Source organism: Strigops habroptila, chromosome 11, assembly GCF_004027225.2.
Source record: "Strigops habroptila isolate Jane chromosome 11, bStrHab1.2.pri, whole genome shotgun sequence".
NCBI lineage: Eukaryota > Metazoa > Chordata > Aves > Psittaciformes > Psittacidae > Strigops > Strigops habroptila.
The window spans coordinates 31176749-31197594 of record NC_046360.1 but is presented as its reverse complement, the minus strand read 5'-3'; the positions used below and the strand labels follow the sequence as shown (position 1 = coordinate 31197594).

The window sequence follows — 20846 nt, the reverse complement described above, 5'->3', positions numbered from 1 at the left end:
CCTTCTGAGGCTAGTATCTGGAGGTATAAAGGTGCTTTTTGGCTTGAATTAGTCATACCTTTTGTATGAAATAGTGGGACAACAAGCCATGGATCCCTCTTCGTGCTCGCACCTTATTCTCACAGGCAGAGTCCTTCATAGTTCTCACTTATCGAGCTTCACACCTTATTGTGCAATGTATATATGTTTTTCTTATAGAAAGAAGTGGTGAGGGATGATGTCTTCTGGGGTTATAACAGGCACCGCATCCTTGACCGGCTGCGTTTGGATGACAAAGTGGCCTATGTCACAGGCGGAGGGCAGGGAATTGGAAGAGCCTTTGCCCATGCACTGGGGGAAGCCGGTGCTAAAGTGGCTGTTGTGGATCTCGTCCTTGCAAAGGCAGAAGAAGTGGTGTGTGAGCTCAGCCTCAAAGGTAAGCAAGGGACTGACCTGCAGGTCCTACTGTATGGTCACTAAGCTTCTCCTGCACAGGGTGGATGTCATAGTCTCTGGATTGCATTGTTGCAGCAAACAGTCATCGATACCACATCATCTGTGAGTTAGTTATCAGTGTGAATTCAGAGAGGCAAAGCCAAAACTCCTTGCCAAGAGTGCCCAAAGGAAACACAGCAGTGAGACATGACTGACAGGGACAAAGAAGGGCCGCCTCTTCCCAAAGACATCTGTATAACTTGCATCGAATAGAGATGGTGATCCTCAGAGTAAACCATGCAGCAGCCAAGGTACCTCAGGCTTCCCTAAGGACTGGTGACAGCTATTGCCTACCAACTCATTCGCACATACCCCCTCCCTGGCATCTCTTCCATACCATGAGCCAAAACACCAAAACAAGTTAGAGGCATTATCAGCCTAAAGCTCTCATTGTGCCCTCAAACTGAAACAAAGTCATTTTTGAAACCCTCAGCTATAGTTCTTTCAAACATGCATACAAGGTCAGACATAGGAACAAAATACTAATAGACATAATAACTAAAATCCCCCCGAAGAGGTAAAATCTCTACGAGGCACTTCTATTTTAGCAGTAAAAACAGAAAATGTAACATAAAACTGAATTTCCCCCTAAAGTTGTGCTAAATGCAATTGTAAAGGGGAAAAAGAAAACTGGAAATACAATTTTAATAAGTAAAGAAAGGAAGTGTTTCTCATTTTATAATTCCTTTTGTGAGATTACAAGCGAGCCTTCTTCGAAGTTCAATACTTCATTGCCTCTAAAGGCAGAGATTTATCCAGGAAATTTTCACATTCCCATTTGGATAAAGTCACCAGTATTTGTTTCCATTCTGACCTCAGAAAGGGATTGGGCCATTGTTAACCATAACCTCCAGCAAAATCGTCCCCTGCAGATGGTTCAGTTCAGGAATGGTTCAGTTCTGGTTGTGATACCATCGTTATCTTCCCCAGAGAATATCTTAAACAAAAAGTCTCAGCCTATATGATCCCAGATTTAGTAAGCAGAGACACTTTACACTGAGTATCAGTGTTAAAGCTTTGGTTTTACTGGTTCAAGCTTTCATTGCTGGTCTGATCCCAAATAACAACCTAGAATAGAAAATGCCCAGCTCCTATTACAAATTCTTAAGTCATCCAGTCCCTCCTTCCCTGAAGCTTTTCATTTTCTTATGCAGTGAAGCCATATGGTCTTGGCACAAAGCTGTGCCCTACAAGTTAACTTGCCTTTTGGACATTTTTTCACAGTGAGATCCTGCATATCAAGTAGGGCTATTCAGATAGAAATGGGCTACTTGATAGAGCCATGAGACTGTGGATGCCAACAGCCTATTTGAAAACTAACTTAACTTATCTCCAGGGCATTTTCAGTAGAAGTTTGATCATCCATCCTTCAATGGCTGCCCTACATCTCTGCTCCTTCACCAGTGGGCTGCAAGCCCAGAGGAGGTGGGGGAGTGAAACAAAAGTGCAGTCAGAGAGGTCATGAAGCACAGCAAATATTATTGCAGTCTAAAGTAAAGAAAATCTCACTTCTCAGTCTTTATACATCTTTATCCTTTGAGGTCAAATACTCTCTATCAACTTGACCAGTGCAGCTGGTCAGGGCACAGCTATTCCATCTCATGACGGGTTTTGAGGTTTCAAATTTATTGTCATTCCCTGTTGGAACAAAACCCAAACTTTGTAATGCTTTTGTGAAAAGGAATTATATCCAAATGCCCATTTTTGGAAAGGATCTGAAAAGGCCAGGTTTTCAATCTCTTTCTTTCCAGAGGTAACTAGAGTGTCTAGCCTGGACCTCAGAAGCTTTCCCTTGAAAACTTTTGTTGAAATCAATATGTTTCCATGAAACATTTTGGCTTCAAAGAAGTAACACACTCTGTTGGAAATAAATTTTGACAGAAAGGTTCAGCTAGCCTTACTCTCAAAATATTCACATGAGTAAATTGAAGCAATCGTAGTATTAATACGTATTTTTCCTGTTATAATACACATAAAGGAGCTGTGATTCCCCCTTCCCCCCACCTTGGTTGTGGATCTCTAGCTCAAAGTTGGAAACACAGTGCCCCAAGTCATTCCCATACTGATACTTTTCCAAAACATTTTGCTCAGCTTGCTTAAACCTGCTTTGCTGCTTATACCAAGGAGCCCTTTACTGCCTTTTGGGATGGTGCCATCATTTCATGATGATCAGAACCTCTGTGATCTCAGTTTCAGCTTTGTTAGACAGCTCGGGTGTATGTCCCTTGGCTACTGGGGTCTTTGTTTTTAGATCCTGCGTGAATACCTTTTTGAACAGTTGCTAATGGATCCTGACAGAAGAACCAAAAATGATGAAACGTAACCAAAAAATCCTAAGGGTTACCTTCCACTACATACGTCCCTCTCTTCAGGGGGAATCACTGCCTCTACCTTAAGGGAAGAATTAGTCTGAAGGGATTTTTAAAATGTGCATTTTCACTGTAAACTATGCAAATGCCTTCCACACAATGTCACTTTTGATCTTCTTGTCTATATGCAATGTATTACTTCCACTTATACTGAGAGACCAGAGATGAAGCCTGCGACAGGGGCTGTGTGCATGTCCCCTGCAGAAGGACACCTCGGGCAGATTCAGCACATTGATGTCTCTCCAGCATGGAGCCACTGGGCTCCTCTCCTGCCCCTCTCATCACAAAGCTAAACTGAGTACTGCGGAGATGCACTGACACCATCATGCATGTAACAGTGCGACCATGTATTGGGTTTCTTACCTCTGGTCAGGACTAGGGATTTTAAGCCATTTTTCCATAGTTTATTTATTATTTTTAACAAATGGTTTTGGGGGGACTGTGGAGAGACAGAAAGTGGTTTTTTCCCCCTCTCTCAGAGTGCAGGGATATCAGCTGAATTGATTAAGTTCAAGTATGGGACTCTGGTTTGAATTGAGCGTGCCTTCACTGCTTCTTCACTAGACACTCACACGTGGCACCTTCTGTCTTGTTTTTATGAACTATCATATAAGATGAATCCATAAATGGGGGGAGAGTTGGAGGGCAGGTGAAGAGCCTCATTCTGTTACCATTAGTAACACACTTGCACCCGTTTTGTCTGTAAATTGAATAAGAAAGATTGCAGCAGTTCCCTGTACATTGCATGTCTTGATAACAACTAGGAGGAGCAATGGGAGCTGTCTGGCTATTCTTATTCTTTCAGGATATTTAGCATAAAACCTGCTATAAAATAACAGGTCTTGTTTTGTGACAGAATGTACATCCATTTTTATAGGTGACTGTATTATGGGTCTGCCCTTTTCTCTGCCTTGGACCATAGCTGAAGGCCAGAGGGGATGTTAGCTCCCATGGCCTGGCATGGGTACCATTCCAGACGAGCATCATCTCAGGGCGAGCTCTCTGGCAAGCTCCTGGAGGCACTGAAGATACAGAGGAGCTTTTCCATACAAAAGACTCTTTCTTGTTGTTCTCTTCAAACATCACTGGGCAATTATTACTTTGCCTTGCTTTCATGGAAGCCTCCATCTCAAAGCTTATTATGGGAGAGTCTTCTCCTTTTTTCCTAGGATAGGTTTAAGGCTTCTTTTAAATATTTTATTAGAATGATCTGAAAGAGTGACCGGTGGGTAATAAATTCTCTGTTTAAATAGAAGTAGAAAAATCTTACTTTAACAGCTGTAACTTCCTCCCTCTGCACTTTCTGCTTGCAGACTGCTGATCTATGGTCCATCCCCGGTGGCTGCCTCCCTCCTTGTGAGTGAAGGCCCGCTTCACCACAGCCTTATTTAACTTTTGGGATGGGTATAATCCCATTGGCAAAAGGTGCTTATTTTGTTTAATAATCATGGTATTTAAAGCTGATTTTGATAGTAAGTTAAATTAAACTATTTACAGATCAGCACTGTTGTAAAAGTCAACTCCTGGAGTTTTCTAGGAAAAACCCCACAGCTTTTGCATGTTTCAAATCCAGTAAATGTCTTAATTTCTGAATGTTTGTGTTATTCTGGTAGTGTGATTTGCAATAAATAAGGCCAGACACCATGACCACTGTACCTGTGAACCTGCAGGTATGCCCAGTTAGTTCCCGCCTAAAACTGGTTTGGTTTTCCCTGATGTTCCCAGCTGTGTCTGGATGCTGTAGTTCAACCAAAGAGCACTTTTTGAACAAATTGGTTTGATTTCTGCAACATCCTGGGGGAAACTGGCATAAAAAAACATCTAAATTTGAGAAAATGAAAGAGTTCTTGGCTTTCTCTTGCTGCTGAGGGGTTTACTATGCACTCCCGAATGATGCTCTCTGGAGCTGCTCAGGGATGGGGAAGCTGCAGTTGAGGGTTTGGACAGAAGATGGTGCAGTGTTCAAAGCTTCGTCCTGATGGAGTGGCGCACTCCGCTCCCACACCTGGGTTTTGTGTTGGCCTCCAACACGCAAACCTCGCACCAGTGAGCAACTTTATAATAGCAGTATTACAATAACAAACTCACATTTTGCTATAATTTGTGGAGCAATAAATTAAAGTGGCATATAAATAATACATATATGAATGAATAAATAATCATAAACCAGAATACTTTTCTTTCTCTGTGAATTCCTGTACTGACTTCACTCCTATATTAACACAGGGATTAAAAGCATTGCCATCGCAGCAGATGTAAGCAAACCCGAGGATGTGCAAAGGATTGTGGATACGATCGTAGCTCGCTGGGGCACAGTTCACATTGCGTGCAACAATGCAGGAATCAATATGAACTCTGCAAGCGAAGATACTTCCCTAGAAGAATGGGACAAAACTTTTAATGTTAATTTACGAGGATTGTTTTTGTGCTGCCAAGTAAGTGTGAAATGCTGTACTGATTTGTTTTGCAAATGGGTAATCAGTTCCTAAGCACATACTTTACCAACAGTTATTAACACTTTACTATTAATAATCACAATAAAATCGGTCCTAGGTTTGCTGGAGTTAGAGAGATTTGCTTTATATCGATTACGGATTTTGGTCAATATTTTCAAAAGTAGTTGGTACTTAGTGGCTGCCCAAGGCCAAGCATTTAAGTATGGCCAAATTTTTGGGAGGGTTATTTGACATGTCCTGAAACCAAAAAGCTTTGGGGGCCATCCCCAACATTGGTGATTACTTTGAAAAAATACTGCCCACAGTGAAGAGGGTCTCAAATGGCAATGGGATTTTTCCTGCATCAGCCATTTTTATACCAAGTTTTTATATCAAGTGCTTCGAAAAAACGTGTTAGCACATAAACTCTTCTGAAAAGTGAAGACTAATTTATTATCATGTCATTATTAGCACAATCACAGAAAGGGTCACTGGTCTTTCCTTTAATTTCTGTCACAGGCTGCAGGCCGCATTATGCTGAATCAAGGATATGGGAAGATAATTAACACAGCATCTATGGCAAGTTTAATAGGTGAGTGATGAGAGCTAACAGTTGTGCTTCAGAATCCATATTTTAATTACTACTGATGCTATTTGAATCAATTAAACCTGTATTGGGAAGGAGTAAATCACTGACATTTTGTATTAGAGGAAATGTACTACAAAATTTTTATTGATATCATTTTTCAACATTTGCCTGTCCTCTATGTTTTAGAGCACTTATTACTTTTTATAGAAGAGGTGGAGTCACCTTCCCTGACTCTGAGGCACTGACGGCACAGGAGAGATGCTGATGCACTCCCCTGTGATTTCAGGCAGACGCGGTTGAGTGCAGGAAGCTGCGCCCCAATGGTGTTTACAAGCCACCCAAAAGCTTTTTGCACTGGTTTTCTCCCTGGTACCCGGAGTTTTATGTCATTATCCTTGCCAACAGGTGTCTCCACCAACGCTGCTGAATCAGCAGCATCGTCAAAAGCGCCAATAAACCATTGTAACATATGGAATGAAATCCCTACTGCTGAGCTAATCTGGAAGGCAGTTACATGCTGGTGAACTGAAGCCCATGTAACAAAAATTGATCAATTACACAAATTAAGCATAGCCCTTTAGGAATTTATTTTATTGGTCTGGACATCTGTTGCAGTATTGTCCAAATCCAAAAATCAAATGGTGCCTTGGGTTGCCAAGTTAGGCAAGAAAATCTAGTAGCTATAAAAGTACAACCGAAAACCCCTGTATTAATACCATGTCCATCTGCTGAATGTTATATAAATATGCAGTCTTTTTATTTTCCTTCAGAATAACATTTATTTTTACTGTGCCCAGTTTGACATTCTGTGACATTCTGCTCAGTTTATTGCACAGTAACTTTAAATGTTTCTTAAAAACTGCATTTATAATGTTGTTGTTAATCTTTTCTTCTTTTTTTCAAGTGTCTTTACCAGCTGTTTTACTTACACTTAAACACAGGCACCATCCCTCCGCCCCGGCTTTGTGTAGCTACAAAATCTCCCAAAGAGAACTAGTTTTGAAAAGAATTTAGAGCTTTAAATTTCAAATGCCCCAGACCTTTCATGCTCTGCTCTGCACAGCAGGGCTCTAGTCTGGGCTTGAGCTGTGACCATCCACATCGTTGTCACAAAACAAAAATACCTCTGGGAGGTATTCCACCCCAGAGAAAGTTATGAAGCTCTGGCAACTGGCACCAGCTGGGGGTCTGCTGGTTTGGCACACAGCTCCCACCCTTCCTCTTGCAGTCCAGAAGTTCTCTCTGTGGCTCAAGGAGAGGCATTTCCCAACTACTCCATCGGGCCCTGGTACAGCTCTGCTGAGCCAGCAGGCGATGCCATTCCACCACAGCATCCATCCCAACCCCAGCTGCACCTCCTTGGTTGGCATGCCAAGACCACTGAGACCCACATGGGGTTATGCTTGAGGGCAGTATTGGTCCTGGGGCAGGAACAAACACTGGAAAGCAGCCCTGAGAGCAGCCTGGAAGGGTCATTGCAAGATGTGTTTAAATGTCATTGAAAGTTAATGTATGCTAGGCCAGAAGTTAAGAGATGAAGAGATGTTTTTACCTTCTGAACCTGTTTGAATCTTGGCATTGAAAAAATCTAGTAGTTATAAAACTACGACTGAAAACCACGATGTTCATATCATGTCCATCTGCTGAATGTTAAATAAATATGTTGGTTGGTTGGTTATTTAAGTATGTTGGCCAACTGGCATAGTATGAAATGTTTCTAGAAATAGTTAAGGGATATTTTTTTTGTTGTTGTTGTAGGTTGAGTCCTTCCTCAGAGATACAGGGAAATGAGGAGACACTTAGCAGGGTAGGGAGGGTTTTGTTTGTGATTTTTTTTCCCAGATACATTGCTCAGAATCAGTTTTAATTAATTGAAGATGAGCCGCATACATTTTGCATATGCGCATTTTGATTCTGGTATTTCACTGGAGTTATTCCAGACGTATTCTTCAGCAGCAGAGACAAGGCTGCTGCGGCTCTGCGGTTTGCACAGGTGTAACTCAGATCTGTAATCTTTACAGTGCATATCTTTAGTGGTAAGTGGTCTGGTCTTCTCTATCTCTCTGCACCTCTCATTAACATTACATGCCTGCTTCAAGGTCAGGCTAGAAGCCTTATGCGCTGAAGAACGTTGCAAAAGCACAGTGTCAGGTTGTTGTGGTTTAACCTGGCAGGCAGCTAAACACCACGCAGCCATTCGCTCACTTCCCCCAGAGGGATGAGGGAGAGAATGGGAAAACAGGTAAAACTTATGGGTTGAGATAAAAGCTGTTTACTAGGACAAAAAAGGAAAGGGAAATAATAATAAGAATGGTAAAAGAATATACAAACCAAGTGATGCACAATGCGATTGTCCACCACCCGCTGACCGATGCCCAGCCTGTCCTTAAGCATCAGTCAGCCCTCCCCAGCCAATTCCCCTTAGTTTTATTGTTCATCATGACATCATATGTTATGGAATATCCCTTGAGTCAGCTGTCCATCCGTGTTCCCTCTCAGCTTCTTGTGCTCACCCGCAGCCTCCTGGCTGGCAGGGCAGCATAAGAAGCTGGAAAGTCCTTGACTTAGTGTAAGCACTGCTCAGGAAGAGCTAAAAACATCAGTGTTATCAACATGACTCTCATCCTAAATCCAAAACACGACACTGCACCAGCTACTAGGAAGAAAATTAACTCTGTCCCAGCCAAAACCATGTCACAGGTGTTTAAAATGTAACTCAGCTGATGTTGGCAGCATTTTTGTCTGCTTTTCTCCCATCTTCTCTGTCTGAAACAGGAGTGTGTCCCCTCACTTCCCAGAAGCCTTATAAGTTCAGATTGTTTTGTATGAGTTTGAGGGTTTGCAGATTTGTTCTTCTGTCTATAAGAGACCACCTCAGGTAAGGGATGAGGAGGTGGTGTGGTGTGTTCGGCCTCAGAAAACCCACCCAGTGCCAGACCTTTGCAGCGCCCATTGGCTTCTTCTTGAGCTCTTCCAATTGAGAGGGTCTAAGTGTCTCAGGATGGGGAAATTCCATCTTCTGCATTACCTTCCTTAGATAGTCTTCTGAAGACAAAAGCATTTACGCGGAAGGACTCTTGACAACCCAGTCTCAGCACCCACCCCAGACTGGAAAGCCAATTTTGATAGCTTGCAGCAACTTGCTGTTCTCACCAATGTGCTCTGGAGGTGCAGAGCAGGTGCCAAAACTCTTATCCTCTTAGCAAACGGCGAATGATTTATCACAGACAGACATGTTTAGAAAGTTTAGCAAAGAACTGCTTTTGGGAGGTTACAAGGTTAACTACCGAAGTTGTATGTAACTTGGAGCTGATGCATGGCAATTAATCAAGAAATTATGTTCTACATCTTTTTGAGAGCACACACAGCGCGCTGCGTTGGGGGGCAACGGGCACACGCAGAGGGCAAAGTGGTTCTGCTGGTCAAAATGGGAATTATTTCATATTGCACAAAAGATGAGCGCAGAATAAATGCTGGCAGAGGGGGGCCATGGTGTAAAATGCTCTCCTGTAGCAAGCAAAAGTCCTCCAAATTCTGAGCAAACCTTCAGCTCACGCAGTAAAAAGAAACACTAAGAGTTGCTTCCATCATGCGTGTGCTGTAAATTTATTCACAAACATTTATGTTCCAGGCAAAGCTCTTTGTTCACAGGCTCAGTAATTTGCAGCAGGGCTTTTGGCTCTTTCAGAATTTGGATTAATCAATTTGTTATCATCTTCTTTTCACCCTTTAAATTGACATACTCAAACCCAATAGTTTTAGTCAATAAAAGCAATAGTGGATGTGTTGGTATACCATAGATGGTAGTGATCTAGAACTGATGCACCAGTTTAACTTAATAAATTAAGACCAATTTAATGCCATCTACCAATGCTGCTTACCTGCTTCTATCAAAATGCAGTGGGGTTTGTCTGCTTTACCTTACACAAAGGCAACGATTCACTTTCTTCGAGGGTTCAGCGTTACCTAACCCTGCAGGCTACAATTGCTTGCCTTTGTGATTACTGATATTTAGCACTGATTTTCCCCACTCTCCCTCCATGAAAGAGTCAGTACTGATACAGTACTAATTATGGATCAGTGCTTTGCACTGGATTTGTTTAATGACGTCCTAATGACAGCCAGAAAAGTCCAAAGAGAGACGCTTTGTGGGTGTAAATCCCAGCAGCCCAACCAGCCCGACTCCCGTGGGTTTAAAGCACTTTACACCCCCTGGGGATTTGTCCTTAAGTAGCTTTCCCGGGAACGCTGCAAGTGTGAGAGCTGGTGGAGGGGCAGAGCCACCTGAGCACGCAGCACTAACAAGCTTGAACATTGTAATTAGCAAGCCGATCATTTTCCCTTTCTGACTGACATGTGACATCTCTGAAACACTTTCAAAAGCCTCACATTTTGAAAGTGGTGGGTGTTCTGCATTTTTGGGGCGCACCTGTGCTCACATCCACACAAACACTGATTAGATAATGTGATGTGTTTGCTTCAGACGATGGATAAGTTAAAAATTATGGAGAATAATTTGTTCCAAAAAGCTTTATATAATATCATATAATATATTATATAAAATCTATTATGCGCTTACATCATACCATTGTGCTACATTATATTTTATTGGTGTTACAGTGTACAAGTATTTCGTATATAAACGTATATATGTGTATAATATATGAATGTGCGTGTGTGTATATAATTATTTATCTTGCTTGGGAATAGTCAAATATCGCAGATGTATTTTTAATACATTGGTTTTGGCTTTGCCCAAACATGGTACCTATTAAATTTCTTTCTTTCTTTCTCTCTCTCTTTTTTTTTTTCTCATATTTTTTTCCCCACTAGCCCAGCTGCTGAGGCAAAAGTGTTAGATGGCAAAATACAGATTTAGAGTTTTGTGTTGTGGGTGGCTAAATTCTTGTTGCTCCCTGCCTGGTATCAGGGAAAATGGTTCATCTCAGTGCAGGGACTTGCCCATGTAGTGCTTCAGCTATCTGAATTTGTGGAGAATAAATCATTTTCTATTTCTGAATCCCTTCTAGTCCCACACCCACAGAAGCAGGTGGCATACAACACCTCAAAAGCCGGGGTCGTAAAATTAACACAGACATTAGGAACCGAGTGGATTGACAGAGGAGTAAAAGTCAACTGCATTTCCCCGTAAGTAAAATGTAGTCTCGTTTTGAAAGTACAAAGAGAATGAAATGTTCTAAAAAGCTCAAATGAACAGTATCTCAGCAAATAAAGTTTCTAATTAGCAGGTGGATTGCATCCCTTTTTATGTTGTCTTTTCCTTAACAAAGGTTTAAATACTTAGAACCAAGCCTGCTCTGTTGCTGTGTATACTCAGGGATTTAAGAAGAGGTTTTAGCATTTGATAATAGGTTTTCCAATAATGTGAAGGGTAGTTTTTAGCATTTCTCTTCCAGATGAAATATTTCCTTAGTCTGTCCAAGCCTTCTGCGGTTAAAGAAAAGGCTTTTGACACTTAATAGACAATACTTCTTTCCCCTTTTTACTTGAGACAAATATACAGGCACTTTAAAAGCCACATTGTACTGCTGTAATTGAGCTACTGTTCAGCTCTGACAATCACGGGAGGCCAGGTGTAATTTTGTAAATATATATATATATTTATTACAAATTACATTTTCCTTATTTTTAGATGCTTAAAGCTGTATGTTTTATTTTATGGCATTTATTCACAAAGAAAAGTTTTCTCACCACATGCACTTTTTCACTCCCTGTTTCTCACACACATACCCAACACAGTCATTTTATAAAACAATTAACAGTGCATGGTAGTGCTAAGCAGAAACCCAAGTGGACAGTGTTAATTGGAAGTGGTCAGATACTGTAGACCATTGAAGTAAAACAGAGTAAAAAAGAAGGGCAGGATTTTAACCTAGGAGTTAAAGTGTAACAAAGAAGATAAAATGTACATCAAATGAAGAAAAATGAATGACATATTTAAATCCACAAAGTGGAGTAAAAAAAATAATCACAGAGCTCAATGGCAAATGCCCCTGTTTTTACTGTCGGTCTGCTCTCCACTTGCTTGTGCTAGCTGTCTTCCTTATTATTATTTATTACTAATTATACCAGGGGCTCTAGCCGTCACTCTATGTGATCCACAGATTCTTTAAACAGCATCTTCATATGGGATTTTCCCCATGCGAATGCTAGCAGGACTGCAATAGTGTTCCCACAACTAGTGCCAGTGAATTTACACCAGCTTTTGGGAGCCAGGGAAGATGAAGGGAATTAGGGAAGCTCAGCAGGACCTGACAGGAATTGTGTCTGAATACACACAGGTAATCTGTACCAACAGAGGTGGGATAGTAGTGACACATTCACAGCAATCACAGATGAGAAGGCTCTTAGATGAGGAATTACCCATTTCTAGGGGCTTACATCAATTTAAAAAGTATCCACTGAATGATCAAAACTCATTGTTTTGTATAAGTTGGAAGAATACATTCACATCTGAAGAAGTTACGTTTCCGGAGGCAGTTGTCAAAGCATGGAGAAAAAATAGCCACGCTTCTCTTTTTCCACTTTTCATGCCAAAACAGGGTTGCATTTTGATCATCCCTACTGCAGCTCTGAGCTCAAAGTCCTACTACAGGAAGGGGGGGAGTTGTGTGCAGGAATAGGCAGAAAGGATGCATAGAGGACAAGTGTTTTGCTGTCTTTAAGGTCCCTGGTTCTGGATGGGGCAGTTCCCCCTGACACAGGTAGAACCTGAACCGAAATGCTCTGGGAGCCAGTCAGAGATTTCCTCCCTAGCATTTCAAAGCGTTGGCTGAGCCCCTTGTGCCGGGGCCACCCAGGGAGCTCTGAGTAGTGTTCAGAGGAAGGAGTCTTCATATAGCTCTGATCCCTCCTCACCACAAGCAAAAGCTACATACGCTTGAGAGTGAATAAACATTCACGTTTACTTTTGCCTGTATGAGATGCGAACCTGCTTTTCAGTGCAGATTTGGACCCATCCCCAGAACTACATACCCCACCGGTCTCATTGTCATGTCTCTTGACATGACTCACCAAGGCATAGGGGCATCTTCCTTTCTACCAGGCAGTAGCCTCAGTGCCATCAGAGTACTAGGCAGGGTTGAAAAATGTCCCAAATGCACAAGTCTTTCTGAGCACAGATGCCCAACCTGGCATGTAGTTATCTTAAGGGAAGGGGATTTTGAGGAGCACAGAGGTAGATATAAGACATGATGGTAACCAAGATGATCTCTGAATAAGTAAAATTGTAAGTATGTCCTGAAGTACTTTCCCCCCTTGTACTCACAGTTACATTAATGCTTTCAGGCACTGTCAGTGTACCTCTGTAGCTCCCAACACTCCGGTCTGGTCTTAAATATTATTTCACCATGCATACCTTCTGGCCTTTTTCCCTTTTCCTATCTGGTCACTTTTTATCAAGTTAATTTCTTAATGAGTGCATAAAACTTCTGCAGAGCAATGCATAAAAGTTATCAATGCATAAAATGTTATGGCAGATTCCTTAGGATAATTTATTGCATTTATAAAATTGAAGACTTAGGTTTCTCTTGTTGGTCAGGCAAGCCTCATGCCCATGGAGAGGAGGTGGCCAAGAGCTCCTGGGTGCTTTGGCTGGCTTAGCCTGTTGCTCCATGCAGAGCGAAGCATCTCTGTGTATCATGGAAACTGTGTTTAGCCCTTCTGCCACCATTTAGTGCAATTGATGCACAGCTGAGGCTGTGCATAATTAAGAAGGTGCTGAAGTCTTTCTGAAAGAGATCTGGGGGTTGGGCTGAAGGGCGGACCTGGGTGTGAATAGGGGCATTTATTTTATATGTATATATAAAAAATAGATACAGGGGCATAGAGCACTGACAGGTTGCTGATGCCTGGCTGCCTATGGTGTGTTTTAGACCCTTTGCTGATCCCTGCACATGTGAAGTGTACTGGGTGCAATGGAGCAGTGGGCTTTTGGGGGTCTCTAGTTTGTGGCACATGCAGCATTGGAACACTTCATTTTTGCAGCCATTGCACTGAATCAATGTCCTTTTTGGGGGCTAATTGCATCTCCCTGCTTGATTTGCAAGGCATGAAATGCCATAATGTAATGACCTTTGGGATGGGCAGCTGGAAGTTGATCTTCAGCTCAATCTACTGCTGCAGCCAGGCCAGTTTGTTAGAGACCCAGTGAAACTCAGCAGTCCTGGGGGCTGAATCATGTTCCCTACTGCTGGGCTGCAGGGATTTGGGTTTGGGCTGCGATAGGCAGAGGCTTTGTCCCCTGCATGCCCACCTTGCTCCCCTCGGACAGTACAGAGGCAACTGTGCAGTGCTGTACCAGGCTTTTAGCCCAGTGGATACAAGAAATAAGAAAGCAGGTACAGCAAGATCACCACAGGTTTTGTGTGTACCCCATCATGGGGGAAGGAGAGGTGGAGCTGGCAGTAGAAGCAGGACCCCAGCATCACCTGAAGGCATCCCAATTAAGCAGCATTACTATCCCCATTAAGCAGCAGTCGTTGCTGGTGAGTATCTTTGGACTTAAATCTTAATTCCTTGGGAGATGTCCCAATTAAGTGGATCTCGTGATTAAACATTTCCTGATTAAGTGGAGTGTACTTAACTCATTCAAATTAATAACTCATCTGAAAGAAATCAAGTTACACACAGATGGAATCTTTTTTTTTTTTGCTCTCATTTGGGGATTGAGCACACGTAACAATTCCAGTTAAGTATCTGGTAAGTGATATTTTTCCTAATGTGTCTCTTGAAGTGGAAATGTTTTAGGCAATTGTTTTTTTCCTGTTGGGTTTTGTTGATTTTTTTTTTTTTTTTCCCCTAATGTCTCAAATTGTCCTGTGTATCAATAATGAAATATTGATGCTCATATCTAACATTAAGAAACCAGCAGTTTGATATTACATTGACATGCAACAGAAAGTACTGATAGGCTCAGCACTGCATACAAGATGAGGTAGGGAATTAATGCATTGGCAGTTGTCTTTGCTGGAACTGGTTAGAAGCCAACTAAAATCTGCCTAAAAGGGTTCGACAACATTAAATTGCCCAACTTGGCACCAAAGCTTTCCCAGAAGATGTGTAGTATCAATGACATGCCTAATATTTATAGTGCCATCAGTATGTGTGTTTGCAACTTTTAAGTTTTGCGCTATATTCCTTCCTCATTTATATAACAAAAATTTGTAATTAAGTTTTGTTACACATCTAAATTTTTGCTACTTGAAGTGAATCTGAGGAAAGGTCCAGCGAGAGGCACACTGCTGTGTTTTACAGGTTGCAGTGATCAGACCAAAGATAATTTTTTTTTCTGAACAGCTTGAAAAATGTCCCCCTTTTGGCAAAATCTGTTGTGCTGGAGAACTATGTGTCGTGTTCCCTAATCTGCATTCCCTTGGGGTTAAAACATATATGTAAATTAAAAAAAAAAACCAACAAAATCATATGGATCTTATTCTGGTCTCTGATAGTGTAAAGCCAGAATGATTATGTTGATGGCTTTGTGAGCACTGTGAGAGGCACGTAAGGGAAAGGAGTCCAATATATTCCATGTCTGCTGCTCAAAGCACGTTTCTCTCTGAAGAAAACCAGTTCTCGAGGAGTTTGAGAGAATGAGGGGGGAGAGTGGGGGACTGTGCTTGGGGGAAATAAGTAAACGGTCTGCAGTCCTATACTGGAATGTGTTTGATTTTATTACGTTGCCAGAGTTGCATCGCTCGGTTTCTGAACCTCTCTGGTGTTTATTGGTGATTACAATAAAAAATTAAGCCGATATTTAAATCCTGCTAGATTAGTGAAAACAGAAATGTTTGGGGGAAAGTCTGAATTAGTTCCACTTCGTAACTGAGTAAATAGCAGTTTTCAACATTCATTTGAAACAAAAGGTAAATCTCATACCCAGAATCCAGTGTGTCTCAAGAAATTATTTCCTTGGAAGTATAAATTGGGATGCCGATGAAGTTTCAGAACAAAACGGGTATTTTTATACTTTGTTCATTTCATATTTATCACTAGCTTGTTTGCTAATTTTCATTTGCAAGAGGCAATTCTTCCAGCTAACTGGCTGCCTCAATGGGCCACTGATTTCTTTGAAGTGACAGTCTGTAAATATGCATAAAAAAGAGATGCAATTAGCGTGTGTGTGGTTCAGTGCAGCCTGATTTCATTGGCAAGTTTACCCACAGTGTTGATAAGCTACATTATCTAGAAAATTGGCCGCTGAAAAACAGCACCTCTGATTGCCAGCAAAGGTTCCAGATAACAGGGTGCTGAAGAGAAATATAATTGAGGTTGAATATGTTAACCAAGGTGTCACATGCTCCTTAGAAGCGCTAATTTATCAGCATGTTGGAATTTTTATTAACATTTGGAATGCATTTCTACCACACTAATGAAGTGGAATTGGCAGTTCAGGTTTTAGTTATTGTCATTTCTGAGAAGTTAAATGTAATTTCTCGTTAGACACAGTTATGTAAATATATTTGTTCAGGGGCTGAAAAAATTATACATTTTGCAAAATACAAATATGTTGTTAAGGAGGAGTATGACAAATCAGTCGCAGTTAAAGTCATAAAAGCCAGCCAAATGCTCACCCTGCATTGTGCTTTCTGGAGCATCGCTCATTTTTAGGGCACCTGAAGAAAATGAACTTAGCAGAGTTTTAATAAATGGTGTAGTCACTCATTACTGTAAAAGAGGCAAGACAGGTAAATGCAGTGAGATTTGTTGGGGTGTTGGTTTAAGAGGAATTGTGCTGGATGTGCTATGCTTATCTTTGTCTCTTTTTCTGTGTGGAAAGGCTCTGGTCCCCTGAAGGGCGCTGGCTTTTTTTTCCCCCTTTTTTTGGCATATGGAAAGTCAGGCTGTTTTCAGTTTCTGGGCTGTACACAAACACTCTGTGTGACATTATGCTGCAAAGCGATGAGAAGAGACATCAGTAGAAGGATGACAGTTCCCAAGAGACATGACAGACCAGGTTCAAGGTGCATTTGGTTCCAGTGCCATGCTTGTTTTCTGTTAAAAAAAAAAAAAAGAATAAACTGGTGATTAGAATCAGTAACCTAAAACCAAGGGAGTACTGCTGTTAGCTAAGAAGATAGTATGTGTTTAAAGAAAACCTCCAAGCCTGCCCATTGGCCACGAAAGACATTTGGAAAGAAGTTTACATTGTGGCTTCCAGCAGAGGCAGAGCAGGTCTGACTTGTGCATCCCCTCTGTGCCATTCCACAGTTTTCCTTCTGAATTAACATCTTGAACACCTATAAATGCTGCCTTTCCTTCTGGGCCAAACCTGATCTAAACTATCCGGGGGTGTGCTCATTGCAGGGGCATCGTCGACACGCCACTCATCCACTCCAAGGACCTGCAGCCACTGGTGCGGGGCTGGCTATCGGACATCCCCGCCGGGAGGCTGGCACAGGCTACTGACCTGCAGGCTGCTGTCGTCTATTTGGCCTCCGAAGCCTCAGACTACATGACGGGCCATAATCTGGTCATTGAGGGTGGCCAGAGCCTGTGGTGAGGGGCATCCTCCAGCCTCCCCTCGCAGGCTCATGGGTCACTTTGGAATGTGCGTATTAGAGTTTAGCCAAGTCCTAGTTTTGGTCTGAGCTAGTGGCTAGTTAATATGATATAATTGTTTTCTTCTTTCAGGTGTTGGTTTGGAGACTTGCATAATGAATAAAAAGGAAAGGAAAAGAAAGCAATCTTTCATTTCCAACATTTTCACATTTTTCACTATGCATTCAGATTTCTGTTAAATTAGTATTTAATGATATAAAGGCACATTCACTGCCGTGAGATTTGGCCATTATTTAGTTTAACAGGGGGCATTTTTATAACAATCAATATTAGCTGGTCTGTGCAGTATATTGTTCTTAAGCAATTTCTTTGTATTCAAGTTGTTCCAGTGACATCTGTGAGTGGTGAAAAACAGTTGGATGTAGTGTTAAAAAAAAATAAATTAATTCATTGCATTTGAACCTGAATGTTGCCATTTTATATTTACTGGTGTTCTTAGTTTTTGACAGTGTTTTTATACAAACATCCACATAAACGGCCCTGAAAGGAAAGTCTTGCACTTAATAGAGAGTCATGGTTGGTGATTATAATGGCTCTAATCCAAAGCCCGTTGAGGTAAGTGGGGACTGCTCATATACTTTAAGTTAAATGCATGTATAAGTGTTGATACAACCAGGTCTTTGTTTTCCTTGATAGGTAGACGTAAGCAAATGTTGTCTTCCACATTTTTTTCTTCCTCCTGTAAAATTCTGAAGACAGCTCTCAGGCATAAATCGGGGCCAGCTCGAATGATATCAATACAGTTCTGTTGGCTGAAGAGCTCATTTCAGCAATAGCAGTGGGTTCATTGCTTACAGGCAGTAAAACATGGCACAATAACACCACCGTTTTGATAACACACTGAATTTATACAGACTTCCATCCTGAGGGCCTTTAAGCGTAACCTAAGGAGAATTTACGGGAAGGAATTCACTTGCAAATTCTCATGTCATTTGTTTTGCATTTGGCAGCTCTTTGTTACCATAACATAAATAATTGTGGATGAATGTCATTACTTTGATTAAGTGCTACAAGTCCATACATTGGCTAGCCATTATTGTGGTGAATTGCTATAATGGCTTCAGACTTGACATTCACCGCCACGTTGGAAGGTATGCATCTTGCTGACGTATCATCATCGTTATCATGGATAAAGTGCAAGAAGATACTCGTCTTCATTAAATTTTCTATTAGACCATTGATAATTAATACATATCTCATGTTTCATCTCGAGTCGTTTTTCTGGGGAGTGTTGCTGTTAAGCGACTCAGGGCTAGAGCTTTTTGGCTTGAAATCCCTGCCTTGTGTGCATGATCTAATTTATTGACAATGCTCTGCAAACTCACAGGCTTAAGGAGAGCTCAATTTTGGATAAATCTTCAAGAAAAACAGTTAAGGATTTAAGCGTTTTATTATTTTTTCTGGGCTCACAAAACCTTTTCTCTCCCAGCTCCCACACTTGCATCATTTTGTGTCATGCTCTGGAGGGCTCAGCGGAGTTCTCACATCCCTCTGGCTGGCTTTTCACCCAGAGGTTAATGTGCAAACATTGGTGAACTCATCAGGAGCCCTTCCAAGGGATCCTAGAGGGGCTTGTATACTATCGCTTGGACTGCTGGTGAACAGTTTGTTGCAGCTCCTACCTAAAGTGTAAAATAACAAACTTTAGTTAATTTGAAACATGAACTGCAGCTGGCACTGGGGCTATAACCAGTGTTCTCACTTTCTCTTTAGAAAGACAAAGGGCTGATCTGGCTGCTGAGGCTGAACTCGCTTTCCCTGTCTGGAGATGCTTGCAGGTTAGCACCAAAAGGCACTGGCAGGGCATTGCAGGAAGCTGAAGTTCATTGCCCTGGTACAGGGTGTTTTTGGGAAGAAGATCTTTCAGCCAGCAAGGGTCATGCTGTGACTTTCGCAAGCTTCAAATTAACTTTAAAAACAAAACATAGACAGGAAAAAAAAAACCCACCCAGACTAAAAAAAAAAAAAATAAAAACAATCTCTTAACTAAGTAGCCTTCAGTGTTTAGACTAGAGCTTGTCTCGCTGGGATCTGTTTGCCTCGAGGCTCTGCCTTTGAAAGGCTGAGCAGGCACAGCAGAGGAGTGAGTTTTCCGGCAAGGATGACGTGGGGCTTGGACCGTGTTTGTAGGTATGGCCATGTGCATGTGTGGACCCCGGCTCTGCCTCTTGTTGGCCTGAAGAGGCTGGTGGAAGAGGCTGTCTCCCACTCTGTGATACAGGAGAGGCTCAAGACTAAGCAGCCTAAGAGAGTAGGGCAGTCGCTGCCAAGTCTCCGGGGTTACAGGTGGACACCCTCATGGCACTTTTGGTTTGCATGGCATCCTCACTGACCAAAGAAATGAATCCTGGAGGATCGCAGGTGCCAGGAAGGAAATGCCTCTCCTGAATTAGGTGTGAGCTGGCCTGTCTCCTTCACACGACTGTATTCAGGGCTTCATCCATCCAAGGGCTCTGGCAATGGCATTGTGGCTCTTCATGGTCTGCCCTGTAATTTCCTGGAGGAAAAATTCCATTCAGAGGCAGGGCTGACCATACAGAGGTGCTTCTGTCTGATAGGACTAAGCTCTGCATTTGGGTTGTGATTTGTGCTTTGCTCCATGGCAGTGGCTCCCTGGGTGCTGGGTGCAGGATCGCATCCTGCCTGGTGCAGAAGGGGATGGTCATTGCTGTAGTCGTGGGGTCTCTTCTGGGCAAAACAGCCCTGAAGCAACTGGAAGAAGCAATTTCCCCTTGTAAGGGAAAAGCAAAGCTCAAAATGGATGCCCCATCCCTGGCAGCGTTCAAGGCCAGGCTGGACGGGGCTTGGAGCAACCTGGTCTAGTGGAAGGTGTCCCTGCCCGTGGCAGGGGGTTGGAACTGGATGAGCTTTAAGGTTTCTTCCAACCCAAACCATTCTATGATTGCATGATCCGATGATTCTGTGATTCAAGAGAGATGCAAAAAAAGCCTTTTCCCCCTCTAAGCACAGAAGACCTGAGGAAAAGGGAGGGGGGAAAAAAAAAGGAAACAATTTGGAAAACCGCATTTTTCCGAGGATTGCGGGTGTAGCTGTGAAACGGCAGCAGCTGTGTGTAGTGAGGTTGTTGAGGGCAGCATGTAGCGCTCAGCTGCGGGGAGATGCGGTGCGATGCGGTGCGGACGCGCAGGGCCGGCCGCGGGCGGAGGCGCCGTTCCCGGCGGTACCTCTAGGAGGAAACCTCAACCTGTGTTGTGTCTGCGGGAGCCGGGCTTCCCGGCGCTGCCGCTCAACTTTCCCATCGCAGCTAAGTTCGTACTTTTGATATTTCTAAGTTTTTTTCCTTTTTTCCTTTTCTTTTTTTTTTTTAAACATTTATGTAGAACACCACATAATTGCAGAAAAGATAATAGTCACATACCCTAGGGCTTGGTGTACACT

The 20846-nt window shown here is 42.3% G+C and overlaps 1 protein-coding gene across 1 annotated transcript in view; it reads left to right on the top strand.

Annotated features, from left to right (window-relative positions):
* LOC115614836 overlaps positions 1 to 17388 on the top strand; it is a 38102-nt gene extending 20714 nt beyond the window's left edge. Inside the window, exons 7-11 of the mRNA XM_030502223.1 lie at positions 199 to 415; positions 5070 to 5278; positions 5798 to 5870; positions 10898 to 11015; positions 17193 to 17388. Coding sequence (XP_030358083.1) covers positions 199 to 415; positions 5070 to 5278; positions 5798 to 5870; positions 10898 to 11015; positions 17193 to 17388 — 813 coding nt within the window. The remainder of the gene's footprint in view (positions 1 to 198; positions 416 to 5069; positions 5279 to 5797; positions 5871 to 10897; positions 11016 to 17192) is intronic.
* The last annotated feature ends 3458 nt before the right edge of the window (positions 17389 to 20846 follow it).